The sequence below is a fragment of the Oryctolagus cuniculus genome, chromosome 12 (genome assembly GCF_051225735.1).
Source record: "Oryctolagus cuniculus isolate XC-2025 breed Fujian yellow rabbit chromosome 12, ASM5122573v1, whole genome shotgun sequence".
NCBI classification, from domain to species: Eukaryota; Metazoa; Chordata; class Mammalia; order Lagomorpha; family Leporidae; genus Oryctolagus; species Oryctolagus cuniculus.
The window spans coordinates 11,984,154-12,011,848 of NC_142878.1; the positions used below are offsets into that span (position 1 = coordinate 11,984,154).

At 50.5% G+C, this 27,695-nt stretch overlaps 1 protein-coding gene and 1 pseudogene across 2 annotated transcripts in view; both read left to right on the forward strand.

The window, feature by feature from the left end:
• Positions 1-791: 791 nt before the first annotated feature.
• The window catches only part of FAN1 (FANCD2 and FANCI associated nuclease 1), a 33,250-nt gene continuing 6,346 nt past the window's right edge, over positions 792-27,695 (forward strand). The window contains exons 1-7 of one of the 2 annotated variants that reach the window (XM_008269777.4): positions 792-3,045; positions 6,182-6,322; positions 12,006-12,207; positions 15,815-16,048; positions 21,252-21,383; positions 23,036-23,144; positions 24,403-24,522. In XM_008269777.4, the coding sequence (XP_008267999.1) occupies positions 1,791-3,045; positions 6,182-6,322; positions 12,006-12,207; positions 15,815-16,048; positions 21,252-21,383; positions 23,036-23,144; positions 24,403-24,522 (2,193 nt within the window). In that variant the 5' untranslated portion in view covers positions 792-1,790. The remainder of the gene's footprint in view (positions 3,046-6,181; positions 6,323-12,005; positions 12,208-15,814; positions 16,049-21,251; positions 21,384-23,035; positions 23,145-24,402; positions 24,523-27,695) is intronic. The other variant, XM_017348355.4, reaches the window with a different exon arrangement.
• Positions 7,528-9,334, forward strand: LOC138844840 (rab GDP dissociation inhibitor beta pseudogene; annotated as a pseudogene).

The following is a 27,695-nucleotide window of genomic DNA, read 5'->3' on the forward strand; positions in this document are numbered from 1 at the left end:
TTCGGAGCTGGCGCTCAAAACCCCACTCTGATCTCACGCGAAAGCAATACTGAAGTCCGTAGTATGACTCCCAGGCCCCGTGTCGGTCCTGGAGAATGACTGCCAACCGCCCCTGCACGTTGTTGTACACGAAGTTCCAACGGAGCACTGCAGCACCCGGACTGCGGCCGCAGCAGTGCCCTGACACTGTCCCGCCTGGCTGACCCCTCCGCCGCGCCCTCTCCCACCTCGCCCCCGGCCTGCGCGCTGTCCGAGCCTGCCAGGCAGGCTTCTGCTCACGGCTGGCATAGGGCTGCTCCAACCTCGCGCCTTGTCAGCTAGGCCTTTCCTAGGCACCCTTTCAAATCCCCAACCCAAGGTGCTTCGTGACTTAATTCCTCTTTTTATTCACGACCTAACTTAATTGTTCGTATTTTCTCCACCTTTCCAAAGTCTCCTCCCCACAACAGGAGGCCCTCACCTCCTCATCTCCTCGTTCCGTTGTTCATTCTGTCTCCAGCATCCAGAATATTACCTGGAATGGGGCAGGGGCTCCATCCTTGCCACCCACACGGGGACCCAGATGATGTCCCTGGGTCCTGGCCGTTGGGGTCACAGAGCGGTGTGTGTTGGGGGGGAGGGGGGGGTGTGAATCAGCAGATGGAAGACCGCTCTCTGTTTCTCCCTCTCTCTCTGCAACTATGCCTCCCTGCACAGCACCAGCCCCGTGCTAGGGTAGGCGGGACCAGGCTGGTTGTTACATTCCCAGCTGTTAAGCAATTAAAATAAATTCAAGACCCATCATTCCCTAATGGCTACATTTTATTATTTCTGCACTGTTGGGGTTTTTACAGTGATACCGTCAGCCCGGTGCCGGTTCGCAGAGCCTGTGTGAGCACAGCCTGTGCTGGCCTCTTGTCTCCTCCCTGCAGGCTGCACCCCGAGACGCGGAGCTCCCCCACAAAAGTGCAGGTTGCTCCGGCTTCCCACGCATCGGAACGCCCGGCCGCAGAGAAGCCGAGCAGGGGCGTTCAGGGCGGCCCGCCTGCTGCAGGCGCGAAAGGCAGGAGGTGCCCGGGTCTGTCTACTGGGCTCAGCCGCGCGGCTGCTGGGGAGTCCTTGACCTGGAAAAGAGAGATCGATCACTCGAGCCTCCACTCGCCGAGCCTGTCAGGAATCGGGACGCGGGGATCTGCTGGGGATGCCTGGGGGCGCCGGCGCGCGAAGCCCGGAGGGAGGCTCGGCGCGGCCGGGCGGGAGGGCCGAGGGCTGAGGGCTGAGGGCCGGGGTGGGCGGCTCGCACGCGGCCGCGCGGCGCCGGGACCGCGTCCCAGGTGCTCGCCGGGCCCCTGGGCTGCGGGGCCGCAGCTGCGCTGGTGCCGGCAAGCGTGTTCGCAGATGCGGGCGACTCGGGCGCTGCTGGGTCGGTGCCGGCCGGCGAGGCCGGAGGCGCCCTGGAGCCCATCCCACTGGACGGCCCCCGACGCGGTGGTTTCCTAGAAGGGCCCCGAGCGGTGTCCTTTCCCAAAGTTGCCGCCGATCGTCCGCAGAGCGGGGGGCGTATGCCTCCAGCCCAGGTTTTCTGCACCCGAAGTCCCGCCCTCCGACGTGCGGGGCCCCGGTTCACCCAGAACAACGTTGCGATCCATATTTGCTGTATTTCGTAGGGGGAAGCAGTTGAACGAGGACCATGAGGTCAGAGGCTCACTTTTTTACTGTCTCAAATCAAGAAAGCGAAAGCAAACCGTCGAGGCTTTGACTGAAGCGTCCTGCGCGTTGTGCCTCGGAGCACCGGTTTTGTGACTCTCATCATGGCAGAAGGGAGATCGCCAGACAAAAAAAGGCCTCGCAGAAGCTTATCCGGCAGGAAAACTGAAAAAAAGGCGCCGAGTTCTATCATCTCGTTCTTTAACAACGCGCCGCCTGCTAAACTTGCCTGCCCCGTGTGTAGTCAGATGGTGCCAAGATATGACTTAAACCGACACCTTGATGAAATGTGTGCTGGCAGCGACGTCGTTGGACTCGATCCAGCGCAGACCGGCTTGATCAACTCTAAGGTATCCGCAGTGGGGTCGGCCAGTATTGCCCTAGCAGGTGTAACACCGAAGAAGCCATCACCAACCAAGACGCGTTTAACCCCTGGCAAAAACGATTCAGCAGAAATGAACAGAAAACAGCATACGAGTCCCTACTTTAAAGCGAGTGGTGACTTCATATGCAAAAGTCAAGATGAGCTGAGAAATCAGAACGTGCAAGTCATTTCTTTGGGAAGCCTGTCATCCAAGTTGTCCAGAAAATACATAAAAGCTAGGGTGTCGGGAGATAAGGGTGAGGAGTTGGCCAGCCGTAGTCCACGGGGCGCTGTCTCCCCGGCTGGGAGGAGTCTGGTTGGTAGCTGTTCAGAACCTGAGGACAAGGAGGAACTTTTGGAGAATAGTTCTCAAAAGGAAAACATTTTTACATGTAATTCTTTAGAGGAAGAAAGTCCTGAACACGCACTAGAAAGCAGCAGAATAATGGAAGCTGAGAGCCAGAGGGGCACCGGGGAGTGTGGGAAGTCAGTTCCCACCCGCGGAGTCTCAGCTAAAGCTCCCGCTCCGTCTTCGCCAGATGTAACAGCCGGGCAGGCACTGAATTGTCCTACAGAAGCCGGACTTGTGAAGCAGGAGAGGGTCAGCAGAATAGACCATGTAGGGGTTGAAACACGTGAGGCAGGCAACCGCGAAGAGCAAGAACTGACTGGCGTTTCAGAAACTAAAACACGGTCATCAGATTCGGAGCCAAGATCTCAGGGTTCAGCAGCGGATGCTCCTAGCTGGAGTGCTGTCCAGAAGCCTCCTCTGGAGGGTGACAGCGGCTCAGAGAATGAAGTCGCTCGCAGTGTTCCTGCGGAACAGGGGTCAAGCTGCAGTGTGGCCGGAGCAGTGACCGCGACCCCGCCGAGCCAGCCTTACTACCTCCAGAGTTTCCTTGTGGTGCTGCGAGCCGTGCTGGGGAGTGAAGATGATATGATGCTTTTTGATGAACAGGAGAAGGGAATTGTAACTCGATTTTTTCAGTTATCAGGTATCCTATGCCTGTTGGCTTTTGAGGTTTTCCCTTTTGCTGTCCTGTTTGCTTGTGACGGATGGGTAGTGATCTAATGACCACAAGGAGGCACTGTGGTTTTGTAAGTACCGGTGATTCCCATGGTATGACAAAACTTACCGACTTTATGGTGGTTTGAAATGGTCTTCATACAAACGTCCTGTTTTTCATTGTCAATACAGTATTCAGTACATTACACGAGATATTCAATACTTTCTTTCAAAATGGGCTTTTGTAAGTAAAGTACCCCACTCTAGGAAAATGCAAGTGTTCTAAGCACATTTAAGATAGGCTGGACTACACTGTGATGTTTGCTAGCTTAGGTATATTACATGCAGCTGTGACTTACTTTCCAACTTAACAACAGCTTAGGCCGGCGCCGCGCCTCACTAGGCTAATCCTCCGCCTTGCGGCGCCGGCACACCGGGTTCTAGTCCCGGTCGGGGCGCCGGTTCTGTCCTGGTTGCCCCTCTTCCAGGCCAGCTCTCTGCTGTGGCCAGGGAGTGCAGTGGAGGATGGCCCAAGTGCTTGGGCCCTGCACCCCATGGGAGACCAGGAGAAGTACCTGGCTCCTGCCATCGGATCAGCGCAGTGCGCAGGCTGCAGTGCGCCGGCCGCGGCGGCCATTGGAGGGTGAACCAATGGCAAAGGAAGACCTTTCTCTCTGTCTCTCTCTCTCACTGTCCACTCTGCCTGTCAGAAAAAAAAAAAAACAAAAAACAACAACAAAAAAAAACAAAACAAAACACCAGCTTATCAGGATGTAACTGCTGTAAGTTGGGGAGCACCCTATCTGTACTCTGGGAGAACTCTGGGGATCTGAGCTATTTCAGTTTGTATTGAGATGGGTGGGCATGCCTAAGAGGCAAGATTTCCTGCCTGGTGACGTCTGCTCCTACAAGTGTACTTTGGTTGTAGCAGAAACAGCTGTTTTTCCTTTTTGTGTATATTTGACATTTATAAAATAGCCTTTCCCAGATTTAAAAAAGTTTGACTTAAAAAAGTAACCTTACATTTTTAACATATAAGTAGGCTCACTGTTAGGGTGTTTTGTTTTCACACACCATTTCCTCCACCATGAAAGTAAAGTAAAATAAAATGCAGGAAAAAACAGACCAACATGAGGCAGATTTTCTTTCCCCAGCGACATTTTGGATTCCTGGACTTACCTTATAAAGTCAGGGTGTGGAGGAAATGGAAACTTTGAAGCTTCATTGGGACATTTCAAAGTGCTGGTTTATACTTCAGATTTTGGGCAGCCTGAGTGGCTGTGAGCTGTAGTGCGAGTTTGAAGGAAAAGGCGCCCTTGTGTTGCAGCCCTGGTGACCCAAAGGGCCACATCGGCTCTGTGGAACAGCCCCTTCAAGGTCGGCAAACTTCCTTGGTGACCTCCCTGTCCTCTGATAAACTGGAGCCATGTGTGACTCGGTAGATAGAACAATGAAAAACCCTGAGCATTGCTACCACCGTGTAAGAGAAGATTTGGTTTTAACTTTGCACTGTAGGATTATGATACTCCTTGCATAACTTGCTAACTCCTGATTGATGCCGGGACTTTGGCAGAGTGGGCACAATCCTTTGGTTGGGAGTTGATTGCAGTCTGCCTGTATTTTTTGAGTAGTTGTTGGCTGTGTTCTTCCTATAATTGAAAAATACGAAGTTTGCCTAGAACAAGTTCTTCATTTTCTTTTATATTGTCTCCGTGGAGAATCATATACAATATGTCTGTGTATGACGATAATGGTTGCTAAATTGATTTTGCCTGTTTAAAAGGCCTATGCTGTAGTGTAGCAGGTTAAGCCGCCACCTGCAGTGCTAGAACCCCATGTGGGCGTTGGCTCGAACCCAGCTGCTGCATTTCCAATCTGCCTCCCTGCTAATGTGCCTGGGAAAGCAGCAGAAGATGGCTCAGGTACTTGGGCCCCTGCACCCTCCTGGGAGACCCAGATGAAGCTCCTAGCCCAGCCATTTGGGGAGTGAATCAGCAGATGGAAGAGCTCTCTTTAAAGCAAAAGAAAAAAAAAAAAAAAGGAGAATGTCAAAAATTTTATTTTAGAGTTGACAGAAGTTCAAAGCTAAAGGTCAGTGAAACAACTTGGTCAAGAACACTGAATTAGAACGGGGCTGCTACACATTTTTTTAAAAATTATTTTCAGGTTGTATTCAACCAAAACCAAAATAATGTGTGTTAAACTAAAAGTAAAGAACGATGGGGCTGGTGTCATAGCACAGCTGCTTGTATCACCAGCATCTCTTATTGGAGTGTTGGTTCAAGTCCTGGCTGCTCTGACTCTGACCCAGCTCCTTGCTAATGTACTTGGGAAAGCAGCAGATGATGGCCCAAGTGCTAGGGCCCCTGCCACCCATGTGGGAGACCCAGATGGAGTTCCTGGCTCCTACCTGGCCCAGCCTAGGTCCTTGAGGCCACTTGGGGAGTGAACCAGCGATAGAAGATCTCTCGCCCTGTCACTCTGCCTTAAGAAGACAAATCTTTTTTAAAATAGAAGTATATAGCAAAATAACTAGATTGGGGGGGGGAGGTTGGGCTTCTTTGAGACCTAAAAGTAGCTAGAAAGTAGGAAACTTGATTGGAACCTCTTTGTGGCTTATACCATGAGATGCATTACTGTATGTGTGGTAAGCATAAAAGGGGACTTCCAGAAATTTGTGGGCAAATGAAATTAAAAATATAATGTAAACATTCTATGGATTTTTAAAAAAAGATATATTTATTTGTTTGAGGAGTTACAGAGGCGGGGGGTCTTACATCTGCTATTTCACTCCCCAAGTGGCCTCAATGGCCAGAGCTCAGCCAGGTCGAAGCTAGGAGCTTCTTCCGGATCTCCCACATGGTTGGCAAGAGCCCAAGCACTTGGGCCATCTTCCAGTGCTTTTCCCAGGCCATTAGCAGGGAGCTGGATCAGAAGTGGATCAGCCAGGACACGAGCCAGCACCTATGTAGGATGCCACCCACTATTCCACTGTGGACTTTTTGAAGCCCTATCTTGTGTTTTTCTAGTAAAGTTTATTTCCTCACCTCAGGTTTAAAAAGTAAATGATGTTGGTTTTACAAGAAAGAAAATGTTTTTCACCACTTTTCTTAAATTTATTGCAGCTAGTGGCCAGAAGTTATATGTACGGCTCTTTCAACGGAAGTTGAGCTGGATTAAGTTGAATAAATTAGAATATGAAGAGATTGCCCCCGACCTGACACCTGTGATTGAGGAATTGACTCGTGCTGGCTTTCTACAGACAGGTATGACTAGTAGAAGGAAATGTGAAATGAAAATGTCCTTTGCCGGCACTGCAGCTCACTAGGCTAATCCTCCGGCTGCAGCGCTGGTTCCCCGGGTTCTAGTCCCGGCTGGGGCGCCGGTTCTGTCCTGGTTGCTCCTCTTCCATTCTAGCTCTCTGCTGTGGCCCAGGAGTGAGTGGAGGATGGCCCAGGTTCTTGGGCCCTGCACCCGCATGGGAAACCAGGAGGAAGCACTTGGCTCCTGGCTTCGGATCGGCGCAGCGCAACGGCCGCAGCGGCCATTTGGGAGGTGAACCAACAGAAAAGGAAGACCTTTCTCTCTGTCTCTATCACTGTCTAACTCTCCCTGTCAAAAAACAAAAACAAAAAAGCGAAAATGTCCTGAAGAGTTTTCTGTAGAATGATGGTATTGTGACTCAGGCTCCCTCTCCTAGTTGTTGCCTGCCTAATCCACAGTAATTTTTTTAAACTGGGTTTAATCTTGGGATAAAAATTAACCCTATGTTGCTAAAGCCATTATTAACCAGCATTAAGCCTTCTAGGGGGGCTGGTGCCTGAAGTGCCACCGTCTCATAGGGGTGCTGGTTTGAGCCCTTGCTGCTCTACTTCTAATCTAGCTCTCTGCTATGACCTGGGAAAGCAGTAGAAGATGGCCCAAGTCCTTGGGCCCCTGAACCCACATGAGAGACCCGGAGGAGGCTCCTGGCTCCTGGCTTCAGATTGGCCCAGCTCTGGCCATTTGGCCACTGTGGCCATTTGGGGAGTGAACTAGGAGATGAAGACTTCTTTCTCTCTCTCTCTCTCTCTCTCTGTAACTCTGCCTTTCAAATAAAATAAATAAGTCTTAAGAAAAAAAGACTGATTGTTACAGATCTTATAGGTTGAGGATCATAAAGTTACCTTTAGGATATAGGAAAGAGATGTGGTATATGAATTAGAAGAAATATATTCCTCCTTTGCTGTCTCCTTCAAGAAGAACTTGGCCCATCTTACTCAGATTCCTCAGGACAAAGCTGACTTGAATATTGAAACCAATATTGCCTCCAAAAATCTCATCTACCCCCATGTGCACACCTAAGTTGATTGCCTGAAGAATTTTAATTGCTTTAAGCATATAAAAACACTAAAGAAACGTCTGTCTTCCCCAGTGATACCTCGGTTGTCTGAAGTAGCATGGGTTAAGTACCTACTGTTAATTGGGTATAATGTTATACTGGGAATGTAGGTCAAAGGAGAATGAAAGAGGTGAGCCTTGAGTTCGTTTGGATGAATACAGGAAATCAAGCCAGGTGATTGCTCAGAAGTGGAGTTTGTAGGGGGAGCAGTAAGAGAAGGTCAAGTTTGGGTGATTGTTAGGGTGGAACTGGTTAGGGTAGAAGATGGGGAAAGTTGGGGAGAGGCATGGAGGCTTAGAGGAGGAGCTTTGACATGAGTGCTTGGGTGAGACAGGAAAATCCATCCAACAATGCTTCCCACATGTCCATGTCATCCTGGGAGCTGGAATCTCAGTACCCCCACTGCCCCAGTGTGGAAAATCTATAACAAAATAATTAGATTTTTAGGTAGGGCTTCTCTGAGGGAGAAAGCTAACTAGAAAGTGGGAAACCTCATTTTAGATGTTTTAAAGTAATGAATAATCATTACAAAATTGAAAACTTTTTATGGCTTATACCATAAAATGCATTACTAAACATGAGGTAAGCATACGAGGGATGCAGATTCTATAAGTTGACATGTCTGACAGGTGAGTGCTGCAGGTGAGCCTTTAATTACCTTTCAATGACCTTTAGCAACAAAATGAGAAGCCCAGTAGCCCACTGTTGCACTCAGTGGATGAGGAATGTGATGTGATGGACGCGATCGAGCTGGGCACCGCCTGGTGAAATGTGATCTGTCAGGTGTAATGTGAGTGGGAAGAAAGTTCTTCACACGGACCGAAACCGTACTGTTTCACTACACCACAGGAAGATGTATTTGAAGGCTTTAAAATACCAGGATCACCACCACCATCACTGGGGGGAGGAAGAGACCGGAAAGTTCCTCATGGCTAAAGGTCAGCTGGGCAAGTTGTTCCTTTATACAGAGGCCACTTGTCATCTGGATTTCAGAGTTTTGAAGGACGCTTTGTCTGTAAGGGAGGGAAGATCTACAAGCTTCCTTCCCCTGAAGCAGAAGCCCTGGCAGCTGGCTTCGTGGGACTGTTTGGAGAATGTCACTTCAGAAAATTCCTAGTGTCTGCTGCCAACTTTGATGAAAGAGGCGCTTGAACTTTTGAAGGTGTTGATCCTGAGAAGAGTGCGATGCAAGCTGTGTATAAGAAACTTGATTTGGGCCAGGCTGCTTCAGGTCTTGGAGGTTATGCTCTTGTACTTTACAGGACCAGTGACTACTGAGATCAACTATGGTGTGAAACCATCAGCAGGGTGAAACTTTACAGTGAGTCTCCGGCAAGAGATGGCCAAAGCACATACCTTTATCCACTCTATGGCTTTGGCGAACTGCCACAAGGATTTGCAAGTCTAAGTGCTGCTGATGGAGGTACCCACGTGCTGAATAACCCTACTGAAGAATTCGTTGTGCAGAATGGGACAGTAATTGGTGTGAGATCTGAAGGAGGGGTCGCTCACTATCAGCAGCTCATCTGTGACGCCAGCTATGAAGAAAGTAGGCCAGGTGGACAGTTATCTGCATCCTTGGCCACCCCGTCAAGAACACTAGTGGTGCCAGCTCCTGCCAGTTTGATGTCTCTGCATGATTTCCTGTGCACACTGTGTGGCAGCATAAGGGAGGCACAGTGCCATAGTTAGTACAGCTGTGTACACAAGGAACCAAGAAAGAAGTCAGACCAGCTGTGGTGCTCTTGGAACCAATTCAGCAGAAGTTTGTTAGCATCAGTGACCTCCTTGTACCAAAAAGTTTGGGAAAAGAAAGCCAGATCTTTATTTCCTGCACATATGATGCCACAACCTTGAGACAACTTGTGATGACATCTATAAGAGGATCAGAGTTTGAGGAAATGAAACACATCTTGGGGAAGACTAACAACAGTATGTGTTATTTAACTAGGACAAATTAAAAATTTGGCAAATAATGCATATTGCCTGAAATCAGTATTGTTGGGCCTGCTTTTGTAAACAAGATGGAGGGATTGAAGATCACTATACCTGTAAATATTCCTCCCCTTCATCTTTCTAATGTCATGTATTTTTTTTTTTTTTTTGACAGGCAGAGTTAGACAGTGAGAGACAGAGAGAAAGGTCTTCCTTCTGTTGGTTCACACCCCCCCCCCCCAAATGGCCGCTATGGCCGGCGGGCTGCACCGACCCGAAGCCAGGAGCCAGGTGCTTCCGCCTGGTGCACGCCATGTGGGTGCAGGGCCCAAACACTTGGGCCATCCTCCACTGCCTTCCTGGGCCACAGCAGAGAGCTGGACTGGAAGAGGAGCAACCGGGACAGAACCAACGCCCCAACCAGGACTAGAACCCTGGGTGCCAGCGCTGCAGGTGGAGGATTAGCCTAGTGAGCTGCGGTGCTGGCTGTCATATATTAAATTACTTTCTTGGAGTGGCTATTCAGAATTGGCAGGTTACTACATTCTGGTCAATTTAACCAAACCAACTTTTCCCCCTGGTGAAGGATCGGCTTTAAACAAACATTGTGACACTGATACAGAAAACTTAATGCAGTATTTGTATATTTTAATCAGCATAGCTTTGCGATTATGTGCTGCTGCTACTCAAGAGCTGGATCTGTACAATTTGTGTGCCATCTGTCCACATGACATTAAGAAGATTGTAAACTGAATATTCTGTCATTTGGAACAGCATCCCCAAGTTTTCCCTCTAACTTTATGTTTGATGTTATGTCAAGTATTATGGCAGGGCCACAGGTTTGGTTTATGTGGGCATAAAATTCTAATGGAACTCCAGACTTTGGGAGTCATTTGGAGGAAGCCAGTATGTCGTTTAACCTATGGAAATTGGTGAGGAAGGGGAAAGGAATCTTTCCTGAAGCAGGGGAAATGTAGAAGCTTCTCTTATACCCCATGTGTGGCTGCTTCCGTGGGCCACGCTGCAATGCAGTGTTGATTTCACAGAGTCTACTTTAGTCTGCCTCAGAAAGGCTCCAGATGCTTTCTGTCCTGCAAAAATAAAGCCAGACTCTGGAGACAAAGCAAACAACAAAGAACATTACCAGGCGTGCAGTGCATGCCTAATCACCATTTGTACCCTGCGAAAGAAGGCACTGCCCTAAACTGACTGCCTTTAAGGCAGAGACCAGTTGAGTCTTTTAAAAATTTTCTTTTCTTTTCTTTTCTTTTCTTTTCTTTTCTTTTCTTTTCTTTTCTTTTCTTTTCTTTTCTTTTCTTTTCTTTCTTTCTTTCTTTTTTTCTTTCTCTCTCTCTCTCTCTCTCTCTCTCTCTTTTCTTTCTTTCTCTTTTCTTTCTTTCTCTTTCTTTCTTTCTCTTTCTTTCTCTCTCTCTCTCTCTCTTTCTCTCTCTCTTTTTCTTTCTTTCTTTCTTTGCCTCCCTCCCTCCCTCCCTCCCTTCCTCCCTTCCTTCCTTTTTAGATTGATTTATTTATTTGAAACAGAGTTACAGAGAACAGAGGCATAGAGAGAGAGAGAAGTCTTCCACCTGTGGGTTCACTCTCCAAATGTCTACAGCAGCCAGAGCTGGGCCAATCCAAAGCCAGGAGCCAGCAGCTTCTTCTTGGTCTCCCATGTGGGTGCAGGGGTCCAAACACTTGTGCCATCTTCTACTGCTGTCCCAGGCCATGAGCAGAGAGCTGGATTGGAAGTGGAACAACTGGGACATGAACCGGCCCCCATATGGGATGCTAGCTTAGCCTACTATGCTGCAGCACCAGCCCCTATTTATTTATTTCATCTTATTTGAAAAAGAAGGAGACAGAGACAGATAGCAATCTCGCATCTGTGGTTCACTTTCCAAATGCCTGCAATAGCCAGGGCTGAGTGAGACTGAAACCAGGAGCCAGGAATCCAGTTTGAGTCTCCGCCGTGGGTGGCAGGGTACCCAAGTACTTGAACCATCACCTCCTGCCTCCAGGTTGCATAATAGCAGGAGTCTGGATTGGAAGAAGAGCAGCCGGACATCCCATGTGGTGTAACCGCTGTACCAGTCGCTGGCTCCCACCAGCTGGCTGTGATTCAGCTGAATCCCTGGGCTTGGTCTGGTGTCTGGGCCCACGATAGCTGGACATCTTCCTGGGCCTGAATGCCTGAGCCCATGGAAGGGCTGCCAACCTGTAACATGTGAGCAAGCAGAGACCTGAGGAGAGGGGGCAGCCGGTGACCAGATTACCAGCAACCTGATTTGAAGGGGTCCTGTCAGAGGCTTTGTGATGACAAAGACAAGAATGTGTATTCCAGTAAGCTTTCCAGTAGTTGCCTGTGCCATAATGGCTGTTCATGTATGTCCTTGTTTTAGTAAACTTTTCTTTTAATTTTTAGTGAGAAATTCTATTATGTTGTAACTTCTTAAGCGATAACTACCTTCTACACTCTTTAATAATTGGTTTGGCAGACTAATGAAAATGTCGGCAGAATTTCATTGTGTTTATATTTAGCTAAGCTTTCTTCTTCCTAAACTGAGTAAAGCTAGAGAATAGTAAAATTCTTTGAAACCATTTTTAACCTTTTTTTAATGTTTAAATTATTTCAGAATCTGAGTTGCAAGAACTCTCTGAAGTGCTTGAACTCCTTTCTGCCCCTGAACTAAAAGCCCTGGCCAGGACCTTCCACTTGGGGAATACCAACGGACAGAAACAGCAGCTGGTGGACGCCTTTCTCAAACTGGCCAAACAGCGCTCGGTCTGCACTTGGGGCCAGAGTCAGCCTGGGATCCGTGCAGTGATTTTAAAAAGGTTTTGTTGGCTATTGTTACAGTAAAACATTCAGTTGTTGATTAGACATATTAACTCATTATAATAGATTGTGCACATCTTCAAATTGTCATTGCTTATTTCTGTTGTAATTAAAAGGTGAAAGCTAGACGAGCCTTAATTATAATAGCTGGGATGTTTTCTTGGACTATTGTTTTTGGTTCTTATTGTTGCACCCTGCTACTTTAGGATCAAGAAAAATCAGTAGGCAGTAGAGTGAAGGCAGTGGGCCTTTGGTCAGTTCTAGCATTTTATCACCCAAGAAAAACACAGTTTTATACTGTTCTTATAAGATTTTAGGATAGACTATTCAGTCAAATTTTTTGTTGAAGGTAATTGGTCGATCTTTTTAAACTTTTTTTTTGACAGGCAGAGTGGACAAGTGAGAGAGAGAGACAGAGAGAAAGGTCTTCCTTTACCGTTGGTTCACCCTCCAATGGCCACTGTGGCCGGCGCACCGTGCTGATCCGAAGCCAGGAGCCAGGTGTTTTTCCTGGTCTCCCATGCGGGTGCAGGGCCCAAGCACTTGGGCCATCCTCCACTGCACTCCCTGGCCACAGCAGAGAGCTGGACTGGAAGAGGAGCAACCAGGATGGAATCCAGTGCCCCCACCGGGACTAGAACCTGGGGTGCCGGCGCTGCAAGGTGGAGGATTAGCCTATTGAGCCACGGCGCCGGCCTAAAAACATTTTTAAAATTTTCTTTTTTAAAGGATTTCTTTCTTTTTTTAGAAAGATTTATTTATTTATTTGAAAGTCAGAGTTACACAGAAAGAGGAGAGGCACAGAGAGAGAGAGGTCTTCCATCCACTGGTTCACTCCCCAGATGGCTGCAATGGCCGGAGCTGCGCTGATCCAAAGCCAGGAGCTGGGAGCTTCTTCCAGGTCTCCCACGTGGGTGCAGGGGCCCAAGGACTTGGGCCATCCTCGGGTGCTTTCCCAGGCCAGAGCAGAGAGCTGGATTGGAAGTGGAGTGGCCAGGTCTCGAACCAGTGCCCAAATGAGATGCCAGTGTGCCTCAGGCCAAGGCGTTGACCTGCTGCACCGCAATGCCGGCCCTAAAAGATTTATTTCTCTGAAAGAGAGAGAAAGGGAAAGAGAGAGAGATTGAGAGAGAGAGATTGAGTGATTTTTATATCCTCTGGTTCACTCCCCAAATGACTACAACTGCCTACTGGACGAAGCCAGGAGAAGGAACTCCCTCCGGGTCTCCCAGGTGGGTGGCCATCTGCTGCCTTCTCAGGCACATTAACAGGGTGCTGGGTTGGTAGCCGGTACTTGAGCCCACCCTCTGATATGGGATGCCAGCGTCACAGGCTATGACTTAACTGTTGCACCATAGTGCCAGCCTCAGACAGTCTTTTTTTTGAGATTTATTTATTTTTTGGAAAGAGTTACACAGAGAGAGGAGAGGCAGAGAGAAAGAGGTCTTCCGTCCGATGGTTCACTCCCCAGATGGCCGCAACAGCCAGAGCTAATCTGAGCCAAGCCAGGAGCCAGGAGCTTCTTCTGGGTCTCCCACATGGGTACAGGGATCCAAAGTTTTGGGCCATCTTCTACTGCTTCCCCAGGCCATAGCAGAGAGCTGGATTGGAAGAGGAGGAGTTGGGACTAGAACCGGCACTGATATGGGATGCTGGCGCTTCAGGCCAGGGCATTAACCCGCTATGCCAGCCCCCAGACAGACTTAATATGCAACTTTTCTTGAGTTTAACAGTCGTTTACCAAAAACTGGGTGATTTATTTTGCCTTTGAGAAGCGCTTAAACTTTCAGTTTGGGGAAGATCAGAACTTTTAGACTAGATTTATTTTGCCCACTTTGTTTATAAAGCAAACCATATCACCTTTAGTCTGGGAAACCACTATTCTGGAGTGGTCGGGATGAAATATGATGATGCTTCTGAAAACACTAAAATGATGTCATTGTTATTTATTTTGTGTAACTTCAAGCTGTTCTGTGCCAAGAACCCATCCCATCAGGGATATGCTGTAAATACTAATCTTTAATAAAATATGGCTTTAATAAAGCAGACATTAATTAAGGAAAATGTCACTATCAATACTTCAAAAATGTTTATATTGTAGATTTTCCAAGATATTTTCATAAATTATGTGTTTATAGTTAATTGCCTTTAGAACTGTAAAACACTCATCCTGTGGTATCTTAAATGTCTTCTAAGTCCCCTCTTTATGCAGTTGAGTGTATATTTCTTAAGTATTCGATAATAACCTTATTTATAGGTAAACAAAATTCACAGCTTTCTCTTAGTATTTAGCATATAAATAGGTGCAGTAAAAGAAATAAGGTAAATAATTGTTATCAGTGAGTTTAGGAAAATAAAATTCTTGAGGCCATTTTAGCTGTAGTAAAAATCGCTCTTCTTTAGGATTGTGCTTTATTTCTGCATTCTGATGTGGAGCCCAGCAGGGAGATTTCAGAGTCCGGGAGCCCCACGCGGGCAGCGCCTGGCCCTCCTGCCGTGCTGTTGTCATCTGCTGTTACCTTGAGGAAACGCAAAGCGCAGTCTTCACCCTTACTCAGTCCTTGCCTGTGTAACTTTCCATTCGTGGCCCAGAGACTGTCCACAGGGGCCACCCCTGGGCCTCCGCAGGGAGGTGGAGGCAATGAGCCCTTGTGGCAGTTTCTGGGATGAGTGGTTTGTAGTAAAACGCCATCCCCTCTGCTCTCAGGACTCTGATGGTGGCATTGACCCTGCAGTGCCCCCAAGGGTGCCGCACTGCTTCTGGCCTAGTAGTTTCTGTGATGGGGTACCGGGTCTTCCACTGGTCAGGGGGTTCTCAGCTGGGGCATCTGGCATCATCTGTGGTTAGTTTTGGTTGTTACTGCGAGAGATGGTGATGCTCATGGCATCTTGTGACCGGAGGCCAGGGACGCTGCCGAGCATCCTGTGATACACTGGACAGCTCCCCTGGCTCCCGCCCACCACCTGGTCCCCCACCGCCTGGTCTCCAGCCTGACCAAGTGTCCATTGTGCTGGGTGAGAAGTCCTGCTGTAGATGCTAGGGCTCAGAGGGTCCACATGGCCCGGAAGTTAGTCCAAGCCCACCTTGCAGAAGCTAGAGGTGAACTGAATTTGCTCCGAGGCCACGCTGGGGTGGAGATGTTCCTGGAGCGCTTTGCGCGTCAGAGTAGCGCCAAATGTCGCTTCCTCTTACAAAATCCGATGCTTAACAAGAACCTTTGAGGATGACATTTTAAATAACTATGTAATATAAATCATTGCATGAATCAAAAATGGAGACTTGGTGATGTCAGATAGCACCACTTTATGAAAGCTTTCCTGGTGTTCTGAAGGTTCGCACCCAGCATGGGCAGTGGTGGCTAAGGAGAGACTTATTGAACCCCACTCTGTGTGGAACCATTTGGAGATGGAGATTCATTTCATCCTCTTGGTGGCCCCTGGGAACTTGAGTGATGCTCCAGCACCACAGGTGGCAGTGGTAGACTTGGTTTTGGGCTTAGAGTAATGAGTGCCATTTCTCTTTATTTTAGCTGAAAATAACTTGTGAGGTCTGGTATCCAAGTGCTTGTGAACCGGAAAGAAAGTTCTGTGTTGCACATTTTTCAGAGCTAAGGACTTGGCTGGTCCATCGCTGCGAGTGTGTGCAGGCCCCAGGGCTGTGTTCTCCCGGATCTTGCTGCTCTTCTCGTTGACCGACTCTGTGGAAGATGAAGAAGCGGCCTGTGGAGGTCAGGGTCAGCTCTCCACCGTCCTGTTGGTCAACCTTGGCCGACTGGAGTTTCCCAGCTACACCATCAACCGGAAAACCCGAATCTTCCAAGACAGGGAAGACCTTATCAGGTAAGAAATGTTAATTCACTGTAATATCTGTGTATTGTACAGTGTAGCAAAAAGCTGTTATTTTTCTGCTAGCTAAAGTAGAGCATTAACTCTACAGCCAAGAGTATCGGATGTGTCTTGTGTCTTACTTACATGCATTTCTAAGACGACAGGAGACTGCAGAACTGTGTTTCGATTAAGGTTGCCAAAATCATTGTTTTGAGTTAGAGCTAAAAAGGACGTTCCCTGATTTGTGTTCTCAAATAGCTTTGGCAAGGAGCATTTTAAATTTTATTTTACTTTTTATTCAAGAGACTGACACAGAGAGAGATGTGGGGGGGTGGGGACAGAAAGAAAGAGCTCCCATCCATTGCCTCCTCCTGGAGTGCCTGAAATAGTCATGGCTGGGGCCAAAGCTGGCAGTGGGAGCTGGCGCTCACTGCCAGGACTCCCACGTGAGTAGAAGGAACCCCATTACTGAGCCATCGCCACTGCCTCCCAGGATCTGTGTTAGCAGAAAGCTGGGGTCAGGATCTGGATCTGAGAATCAAACCCATACTCTGATGCGGGGCCTGGGCATCTTAAACAGTAGGCCTAAGGCCTGTACCAGGAGTGTCTTGAAAATACAGGCATTTAACAGACGCGCCTCCGTGTGTTGTTGGCGTGAACTGGGCTGTGAGGAATGTTGTCCGAGTGCTGTCACTTCAGATGAAGCTGATAACTTGTGTACTGTGTATCAGAATTACGAATGTGGTGAACTAGAAATTTTCACCAGTTTATATTAGAACATGGATTTGGGGAAAACGTGGTGTGATCAGCAAAAGTAGGTCTGAGGAGAAAAAATAGTGTGGGTGTTATAGAGAAGAAATACTTGAATATCCTAAAAAAAATACCTTTTTCAAGAAAAATGAATTTGGGTATCCTATGGTGGTCCTTTTGGTTCTTGATTTAAGAATGCTGGGGGCCGGTGCTGTGTGTAGTGAGTAAAGCTGCTGCCTGCAGTGTTGGCGTCGCATGTGGGCACTGATTCGAGTCCTGGCTGCTCCACTTCTGATCCAGCTCTCTACTATGGCCTGGGAAAGTAGTACAAGATGGCTTCTTGGGTCCCTGCACCCATGTGGGAGACCCGTAAGAAGCTCAGGCTCCTGGCTTTGGATCGGCACAGCCCCAGCCATTGTGGCCATCTGGGGGTGAACCAGCAGATGGAAGACCTCTCTCTCTCTCTCTCTTACTCTCACTCTCTCTGCCTCTCAAATAAGTAAATAAATCTTCTAAAAAAAAAAAAAAAAGAATTCTGACTCAGGGCTGGTGTTGCACCCTAAAGAATTCTGACTCAGGGCTGGTGTTGCACCCTAATGGGTTAAGCCACCGCCTGTGATGCTGTGATGTACATCCCATGTGGATGCCAGTTCAAGTCCCGGCTGCTCCACTTCCGATCCAGCTTCCTGCTAATATCTGGGAAAGCAGTAGAAGATGGCCCAAGTCCTTGGGCTCCTGCGGCTATGTAGGAAACACGGAGGAGGCTCCTGGTTCCTGGCTTTGGATCCGCCCAGCTCCAGCCATTGCAGCCATTTAGGGAGTGAACCAGCTGATGGAAGACTCACTCTCTCTCTCTCTCCCTCTCTCTCTTTCTCTCGCTTTGTAATTCTGCCTTGCAAATTAATCTTTAAAAAAATTTTAAAAGAAAGAATTCTGACTGAAATTTAACTGAAATTCACTCTGACGTCTGCTTTTAGGAAAGTCCTTCAGTATTTCTAGAAGAGCTTTTAGAAGTTAGCGGTTGAAATGATTGGATGAAAGCAGGACCAAAAGGTAGTGTCTGCAGGCCATTTTGCCTTCGTTATTAGAGGGCTCAGTATCTCATTTCTGCTCACTGAGGGGAACATTTTAAGCCAGGTCTCCTAAAGTGACAGTTCCTCTTACTCTGGTTTCATTTTTAGTGGGCTTGTGTTTTCTGTTCCTGGAGATGTGACTCTGCAGCCAAGTGCCAGGCTCGCTGCACTCCTGGGCCACAATGCCACACTGTGCCTCAGTGTTTCCCGTACAGTGGGACAAGTAACAGCACATTCTTACCGGTGCGTGGATGACGCATGTGACGTGCTTAGAGCCGGCCTCCGGGGAGTGCTAGCACATGTTAGGGTTAGGCTGGCACTACTGCTGTTGCATCTAAGGCAGTTGCTTTTCACTTCTGTGATGCACAAAATCATTCACACTCAAAGTTTGCAGGGGGTGGGGTAGTTTGCCTGGGGATAGAAAATAAGCCATCCCACATTCTTTCTAGTAAGTAGGTGTGCTTTAAGTAATAGGAATAACTAAAACTCTTCATTATGCAAAATGCCTTAACAGGGAAATGAATTTGGACTTCACTGACTGCAGGATGATACCAAACACGTGGTAACAGGAGAGCTGGCCTCAGAGCCCCTTCGTCTACCTCTTTACTTGACATGATTGGTCCTGTTTTCTTTCTCCTCGTGTATTCGGTAAACATGAGTGAGTGTTGAGTACCTGCTGTGGGTCCAGGTAATGGGTTGCAGCAGCAAACAAGATGGCGTCTGTGCTGTCATGGGCTGCATTTCACTGGGGAGATGGACATGTTATAGGGAATGACAAGTGCTGGGACAAGACTGGCTCAGGCAGTGTCCCTGGAGAGCGGACGTTGACGTGAGACCTGAGAATGGGAAGGAGCCGGCCCTGCCGGGGCTTGGTGAGTGAGTGGTGCACAGGCCCTGAGGCAGAACAGACCTTGCCGAGCTGGAGAAACTCAGAAGACTGTGGCTAACTCCCCAGAATAGTAGTGCAAGGCAGGTTCTGCGGGGACCAGGACCACAGGGCCCAGAGCGTCCTCGCCCTAGAAGCCCGGGTGAGCACTGAGTCTCTGAGCACGTGGGCAGGTGAGTGGCTGTCTCAGGCGTTCACAGACGCGTTCTGTGGGCTGTGAGCAAGAGGAGCTGCAGGAGGGCTGGCTGCACTTGGTGACCTCAGTGCAGGGTGCTAGCGGTCATCCACGACTGGGCCGCTGGCAGCAGTGGAGACGGAATCAGTCTGGGAAAGACGGGGAGTGGAAAAGGCTTGACCATGATTCGATGGGGGCATAGGAAAGGCCGGATCGCTGGAGGCTCGGGTGTTTGCCAAGGTGTTGATGGGGGGACGGAGGTGACTCCACTGGGGTCAGTTCGTGGGGTGCCAGCAGCCGCTCAGGTGACACTGCCCTCTGGTGTTGGGCATACTGTCAGCTGCTCAGGGAGGGATTCGGCCTCCAGAGAACTCTGGGAGTCACTGGCATGCGGGGGGCACTGGAAGCTGTGGAGCTGAACGGGGCCCTGAGGAGGACGGAGAGTAGGAGCCTGCACTCGGAGAGCAGGGGGAGGAGGAGCAGCCTGGTATGCGGGAGGGATGCTGGGGGCTGGCAGGAAGCCTCTCAAGGATGAGAGACCATCGGCCCGAAGTCAGCAGAGAGGCAGGCACACCTGGGGCGGAAGGAGGCGGGGCTTAGCCAGCTGTGTGCGGTGGGAGGCCTGGGCAGGGGCAGCTCCAGAGGCACCTGGTTCCATGCGTGGTGAGCGTGAGGCCGAGGCAGTTTCCTCGAGTTGTGTTTGTCGGGAGGGAGAGCGGCAGGTGTGCACAAGAGGGCTGAGGACAAAGGAGGGGCCGTGAGCAGAGCGGGGCCTGCAGCCATGGGAGCTCAGGCCCTCTCCTGGCGTGGCTGGGGAAGCAAAATGACAAGGAAGCCGTCTTGCGGGGTGGGCTGAGCTGCAGCACGAAGTACCTGCACATTGGAAACCTGTGGTCTTGGCTCAGTGCAGCCAGTCCCCTGGCCCTGTCATTTTTTTTAAGCAAAGTTCAGGGCCCTGGAGACAGGCCAAGAGGAAGAGGTGCCCGTGCCTGGTGGCCCAGGTGGACAGTGCTGTTCCCAAGGAGCGTGACACTGGGTTCCCGCTGGGAGTGCGGGCCCAGCTGGGGGCCTGTGAGCCGGGGAAATCGCTGCCAGCAATGCAGGGCTGCGAGGGTTGGAGGGCCAGCGGGTGAAATGCTCGCAGTCGGGTTGTTGAGGGCGACGGTCACTGAGGAGGAGGTTCCGAGTGGCCGGGGGCATGTGAGTAGCAGGAGATGGAGGTAGGGGTTGCTGGCCAGGAGGTCTCAAGGTTGAGTGTTCTGTGTGTCCTTGCCCGTGTGCTGTGTTGGAGTCATGGATGGGAGACAGGGAGGGAAAGCAGGGCACCCAGGTGGCGTCTCCCAGAGTCGACAGAAGCAGCCCGCCCCTGCCCAAGGCCTCAGCAGCTTCCACGGAGGAGGGAGATGATGAGGGAGCCCGAGTGGGCAGGAAGGATGCCCAGGGCTGAGGATGTACCACCCCTCACCGGGCAGTCGGGAAGAGGCGGCCGCCCCTGGTTGAGTGGTTCCACAGCAGCAGGGGGAGGTTTGGGGCAGATGCGGGTGAGTCTTCCTGCGTGAGTCCAGAGGTGATGAGAGCTGGCCCGTGGCAGGGAGGCCTCAGGAGGTGAGGCGTGGTAGGGTCCCCCCACCCCTTGGATTAAGCTGCAATGCTGAGTGTGTGGGGGCTGCTCTGACCGAGTGCGGGGCCGGGGCGAGGAGGGCACTCCTGCCCGTCCGTGGCAGCCTCCACTCAGTGTCTCTGCTGCACCCTCTTCTTAGTGGCCCCGCAGTGGTGCAGTGGCAGACCACCAAAGCATTGGGTCTCACAGCTTGTGAGTGACATTACACACGGGCAGTTTCTTTTCCTCTTATCTGCATGTCTGTACACATCGGTAATGCATGCTTTGCTGTGAGTCCAAAGCAATGATTATGTACTCAAAAGTGGTACAGAATCCTCGGTCAAATGTCTGCTTTTGCATCTAAAGGAGCAAAGAGAAGTTGTCTGTCTGCGGCTGAACGCAGGCCAACATTTCAGCATCCGCATCGCCCATAGAATGTTCCTGAAGTTAGTTTTGAAACATCCTAAGTAAAAGCTTGGTTGGGCATCATCCTCGGGCTACCTCTGACTGCAAATGATTCAGGTTATCAAATCTAATCTTAGTGTAAATCCACAGGAGATCACATGTTGGCATGGCTGCAGCCAGGTTGTCGAATGATGGAATGAAGGCGTGCCAGACGTTGGGAATGATGATGTTTCCGAAGCGACCTGTTCCCTCAGGATCACTCTTGTGGCTGGGGAGGGGTAACTTGTGGAAAGGCTCATTCCCATCTGAGGCTGCCTCTCCCCCAGGTACGCAGCGGCCGTGCACATGCTGAGCGACATCTCCACCGCCATGGCCAACGGGAACTGGGAAGAAGCTAGGGAGCTCTCTGAGCGTGCAAAACGGGAGTGGAGTGAGCTGAAAGACCACCCTTCCTTGAGGTGAGAGGTTTTCTTTTTAGGTACCTGCCACAGTTTACTTCCTGACCGAGCTGGTGCGGCCACTGTGGTTGTTCGTGACCGACGTTCTGCCTTGGCTCTGCGGTCAGACAGCCGTGGCGTCGCTCGCGTCTGCTGCTCGCTCTTCATGGAGTCCGAGGGCAGCGGGAAACAAGCACAGGTCTGAGAGTTTAAGAGAATTTTATGAAACTCCCACTCCCGTGCTCGCGACAGCGCACATAAGCCAACACTGGGCTTTGGCTCGCCGTCCTTGTGAGTGGCTTCGCTTGGTCCAGCTGCATTTATGTGAGGGAAGCGAGCCCAGGACAGGGCACGGGACAGGCACCAGGTCTGTTCTGGTGGAAACTGAAAAAGGCCACACCAAGTGAACGTTCACCTTTAAAGGTCCAAGTCCACAGCACGTGGCCTTCTGTTCTGTTGGATTGATGTTGAACACCTTTAGTATTTGTTTTCCTTTGTTACATAATGCTAAGGAAAATTAGTATTAGCAGATGCCTCTTTAAAAAGCACATTTAGGATATATATATATATATTTTTTTTTTGACAGGCAGAGTTAGACAGTAAGCGAGAGAGACAGAGAGAAAGGTCTTCCTTCTGTTGGTTCAACCCCTAAATGGCCATTATGGCTGTGCTGCATCAATCTGCATCCAGGAGCCAGGTGCTTCTCCTGGTCTCCCATGGGGTGCAGGGCCCAAGCACCTGGGCCATCCTCCACTGCACTCCCGGGCCACAGCAGAGAGTTGGACTGGAAGAGGAGCAGCTGGGACAGAATCCGGCGCCCCAACCAGGACTAGAACCTGGAGTGCCGGCGCCGCAGGCAGAGGATTAGCCTAGTGAGCTGCGGCGCCGGCTAGGATATGTATTTTATAACGAGATAAAGTACTGACTTAACGATCATAGCCAGGAGGCTGGGTTCCTGGAGAACGAGGCTGATGAGAAAGACCAGGCAGCCCGCAGGGGCTCGGGGGCGGCAACTGCTCTGTGCCCTGCAGTGCGGGAGAAGAGGATGGCTGGGCTCCAGGGCACTTCCGGTGTGCACGCTGGGGTTCAGGTTTCTTACAGCTTTCACAGCTGCACAGTGCTATTCACCTTTTGACTGAACCATTTTCAAAGGTAAAAACCATTCTTCGTTCGCAGGATTTAGAAAACCACAGGCAGGCCCAGGGTTTAGCCCGCTGTTGTCCGCTCACTCCACTGTCTCAACAACCGGGGACGCAGTGGCCGCCTGTGGGAGCACAGTGTGTGCTCCAGACAGCTGGAAACACAGGCACTTCCCGACTTAGAGAGGTTGGAGGACGCTTTTTCAACTTCAGAGTGGTCAGAGAGCCTGATGTGTTCTGCAGGAAGCCCACTTGGACTTTCCCCAGGCTAGACCCAGGCCTGAACCTCTCGTGGTGCCCAGGGGGAGCAGCCAGGACTGGGCCGCGTGCTGTGTGCCAGGCCGTCCTGTGCGGCAGGCGGGGTGCGCTCAGTGCCTTTCCCAGTTAGCATCCTTCCAGCCTAATGATGGGCGTATCAGAATGTACCCCCTTGTCAGGCAAGGAGCGTTTGTGTTAGAGTATACCTTTTAGAAACATAGGAATTCTGTCGCCTTTGTCACTGCGTGGAGTTGTTAAACTACGTTTCTGTCTTAGGTACCACGAGGGTTTGCCCCTCTTTCTGCGGTGCTTCACCGTTGGGTGGATTTACACGAGGATCCTGTCTCGGATGGTGGAGGTACTGCAGAGACTTCACCTGTATGAGGTGAGTGTGAGGCCCCGCCCCTTCCTCCTGAGGGACCTCCTGCCGGGCTCCCAGCAGTTCCCACACACTCAGTCAGCTCACAGTAGTGGACGAAAGTCATTTAACGCAGGCAACCTGCTGTCTCTCGGGTAAGCAGAGAAGAGGTGCCAGAGACGTGCTTGCTCACGTGTTGGGGGTCTCTGCTGGACGGTGTGTCTCCCTGCCCCAGCCAGGGTCTCTAGCTGTAGCCTGGGTCTCTTTCGGAGCTCGCTGTGAGCTCTAGGGGGTCTCCCAAAACCCTAGAGGTGGAGATCTCACGTCTCCTTATGCGTCCTCGTCAGCTCTCACGCATTCTCTGGAAATAACTTATAATCTCAAATAGGAAATCTCCTTTCTTTAAAACTAACATTGTGAAATTGCTTTATTTCACTTTTTTTGTTGTTGTTGTGTTTGATATTTGTATAAAGGTTGAGCATCCGTTATCAGAAATGTCAGAGTGTTTCAGATGTTTCAGATTTTTGAGTTTTTTCTGACTTTGAAATACTTGTTTCAATGTTACTGATTGAGCATCCTTCATCCAAAGATCCAGAATTCTCCAAAACCCAGAGCGTTCCGTGCTGAAGTGCCCGTTTTGGGTTTTGAGGTTCGATTAGAGATGCTTGGCCTGCTGAAAAGCAGCGATTCGCACAGAGGATGCCGGGTGGGCTCTTGCCCGGGGCGCTGGAGACCCCGACGGGAGCCCCAGACGGACTCTCGCAGTGCTGGGTGTGGGCTTACGCCTTCTTCTGGGGCAAACCTTTCGTGTTCCACAGAGATTCAAGAACCACAGAAGGTTAATATCTAGAATGGCCAAACACGCTGTCCATCAGTGCAGCCCGGAGGAGTCCCTGTGGAGGTGGCTGTTTGGCTGCAGACTTCCTGTTTACTGTCCTGCCTGCCCCAGATCCCTCTTACGACCGGTCCGTACCTGCTGGGTTCTCGGAAGCTTGCAGGTCTGCCAGCCCTGAGCGTACTCGAGTGTGGCTCCACCCGGGCTGCCACGGCTTGCCGAGAGCCTCATGCCCAGGCTCAGCACCTGCAGGCAGGGGCCTGAGTGAAAAGTGGGGATGTAGGGTGCCACGGCCACTCCAGGGGGCATGGCCGCCTCCACCCTGTGAGCCCCAGGTCCTTGGCCGTGGTTTAGGGTGGAAAGCTGTGAGCCGATCCTCTTAGCTTCTAAATGTGATTACACTGGATTGCCTCGGGAGCTCCTGAGCGCTCTCTGTTGTTGTCGCCGTAGGAAGCTGTCAAGGAGCTCGAGAGCCTTTTGTCTCAGAAGATTTACTGTCCTGACAGCAGAGGCCGGTGGTGGGATCGCCTGGCCCTGAACTTGCACCAGCACCTGAAGCGCCTGGAACTGGTACTCGTAGCAAAACACACCCTAGGCTCTTTATACTCCCATGTGAATTTTTAGCGAACTTTAAATCCTTAACAAATGTCACTGTAACGAGAACATTTATTTTATGAATGTTCTTCTGTCTGAATTCTTGCAAGCCCAGAAGAAAGCCCAGGGGCGGTAAGGGAAGCATCAGCATGAAGACGGGAGACAGCTGCCTTCTGCTTGCTGATTCGGGAGATGGGTTGGCAGTGGACTCTGCACTGGGACTTAGGATTTAGGGTCTGGGGACTGGGGGAGAGGGAGAGTCCGATGCCTCAGCCCTGGGCAGGTGCCTTCAAGGAAGGTGTTTAGTTTTGCAAAAGGTGGTTTTTATTTGTTTGTTGCACGGAGCCTCCAGGTAGAAAGATGGATGAAAGTAGGTTCCCCAGCTTGTCCTATTCCAGGTGGATTTGCTGTGCTGCTGGGATGTCAGGCAGGCTGGTTTTTCTAGCCAGTGCCTGTGTGCCTGGGGTGGGATCTTAGGGACTTGAAAGCGGAGGGATTGGTTGCCTCCAGGACAAGCAGGGTGGGGAGGAAAGCAGGGCAGGGCCCCGAGGCTGCGGCCCTGAGCCCAGCAACAGTGGCTCTTTGTGCGGCTGCCTGGAGTTCCACTCCCCGTCTTCATCCCAGCCAGCCAGGAGTTGAATGGAGGGCACTGTGCTGCTGGGAGCTTTGGTTTTTTCCAGAGGCCCATTAACCGAAGCAGGGTGATGTAGGCGTGGAAAAAATTGGCCACGGAATGTGGAACTGTGACATGGCTTGACAGCCTTAAATGAACAAGCGCCTTGTGAGCCAGTGTGCTGGGGAGCGGCCCTGGAGTGGGCGCGGGCTTCCTGTCCTGCCCGTGTTTACAGCAGCTAACGTAGCAGGAGGAAGCCCCTGTTAGCCCAGAACCAAGTATGGGATGGAAAACGCCGAGTGTTGCTGCCGCGTACTTTCAGTGACATGCGGGCTCTCGGATTTTGCAGATTTCCCTGTGTTCACAGTTGCGTTAGGAGTAGTCTGGCCTTCACAGGGAGGACCTGCACGGAGCTGGATTTTGAGACTGATGGGAAGAACACCCTCGTTCCCTTGAACCTTGCCCCGCAGTCGCCTTGGCGGCCCTTGTGATCCCTGCAGTGTGTTCCTGCCTCCCACGTGCTTTGTATCCATCCCCAGCAGAGCCTGAGAGCAGAGCGCTGCTTCCTGCAGGGTCCCGCAGCCCCAGGGGAGGGGTGCGGCCGGCCGGCCATGCCCTCCTGTGGCCAGACCCCTGCCCTCAGCTCTGCCGAGCCCGCTGCAGCCTCACATTCTCACGTCTTGACTTCTTTCGGCCGTTTACCTCCTGGTGGCCTGAGCCCTCACTGATTTTTAAGTTTCCTTTCCCCCTCCTTTTTCTGTTGTGTAGTACAGTATAACGTAGATAAAATCTGCCGCCTTAAGTTTTCAGGTGTCCCGTTCAGTGGCGTCAGTGCTGCTCGGCCACCACCGCTGGCTGCTCCTCCCTCCAGAACTGGAGCGGGGTGGGGGCATTAATTTTCACCCCGGGCTCTTGCCAAGCACAAAGCATTCTTAGTGCTGATGTGAATAAGGTCAGTTTTATTCAGTAGGTAAGAAAGTGAACACACACACACGTGCATGAATGCAGGTTGCCCCCACACAGACTGGGCAGTGGGCCGGGGGGGGGGGCAGCGCCCCAGCACCCCCTCAGTTGTGGTCTGGTGGAAGAGAGAGCGCGAGCACCCAGCTGTTGGCCTTGCTTCCGAGGGGCTGCCTCTGCAGGAGAGAAGCCACCCGAGGTTCTGTGGTCCCTCCGGAGGTTCCGTGTGGAGCTTCACACGCGTATTTTCATGGCCTCTTCCCCCCAGATAAAGCAGGTGCATCTCAGAGAAGGGGGTGTTGTGATAAGTAGCATAGAGTCGCCCTCGGGGCGGGGGTGGTGGCAGTGGCTTGTAGGTGCCTCCAGCTTGGCAGACCCTCACCTTGCTGCCGCCTCTCCTGGTCAGAACCAGTGAACAGCCCCTCCCCACCTTCTCTTCCCCCAGCCTCTTGGTGAGCTCTTGCCTTTTTTAAAAGACTTACTCATTGATTTCAAAGTCAGAGTTACAAAGAGAGAGAGAAAGAGAGAGGGAGACATCTTCCATCTGCTCACCCACTCCTCACATGGCTGCGGCAGCCAGGGCTGGCCAGGAACTTCTTCCAGGTATCCCCCCATGTGAGTGGCAGGGCCCAGACACTTGGGCCATCCTCCTCTGCTGCTTTTCCAGGCCATGGCAGGGAATACACTCGCAGTCCCTGCTGAGGGTGACTGTTGCCTTGTTTGCAGAGGAGCAGTGGGTGAGACAGTCACAGGCTGTCTGAGCAACATGGACTGCACTCCAAGAAGCATACTTGTTTGTTTGTTTGTCTAGAAACCTTTTAAGTAAGGGCTACAAACTTCATGCATTTCATAAATACAACTTTAAGAACGTAGTGATTCTTCCCACCATACCTGCCCTCCTACCCCTCTTCCTCCTCCCTCTCCTATGCCCATTCTTCTTTTTTACAAAGATCTGATTTCAATTAACTTTGTACACATACAATTAGCTCTGTACTCAGTAAAGAGTTCAACAAATTGTATGAAAAAAAGACAAAACTGCTCCTCAACAGTCAAGACAAGGGCTGTTCAGAGTCATTGTGTCTCAAAGTGTCAATTTCACTCTGTAGATGACCTGTAAGGTGCTCTATTAGTTATCACAGATCAGGGAGTCCTTTTAGGACTAGCTTATTTCACTAAGTATGATGTTTTCCAGTTTCATCCATTTTGTTGCAAATGACAGGATTTCTTCCTTTTTTTTTAAACTGCTATGTAGTATTCCATGGTATACATATCCCATAATTTCCTTATCTAGTCTTCAGTTGATGGACATTTGAGATGATTCCATATCTTAGCTATTTTAAAAAAATGGACATTTTTCACCAAATGTATTTGAAGAATTGGTGGATTTTAAAGTATAAATCTAGTATCTATTTGAGAGGCAGGCAGAGAGCTCCTCTCTACTGGTTCATTGTCCAGATGCCTGCAGCAACCAAGGGTGTGCCTGACTGAAGCTGGGAGCCAGGAACGCAGTCCACGTCTCCATTGTGGGCGACAAGGACCCAACTCCTTGTGCCATCAGCTGCCACCTCCCAGAGCG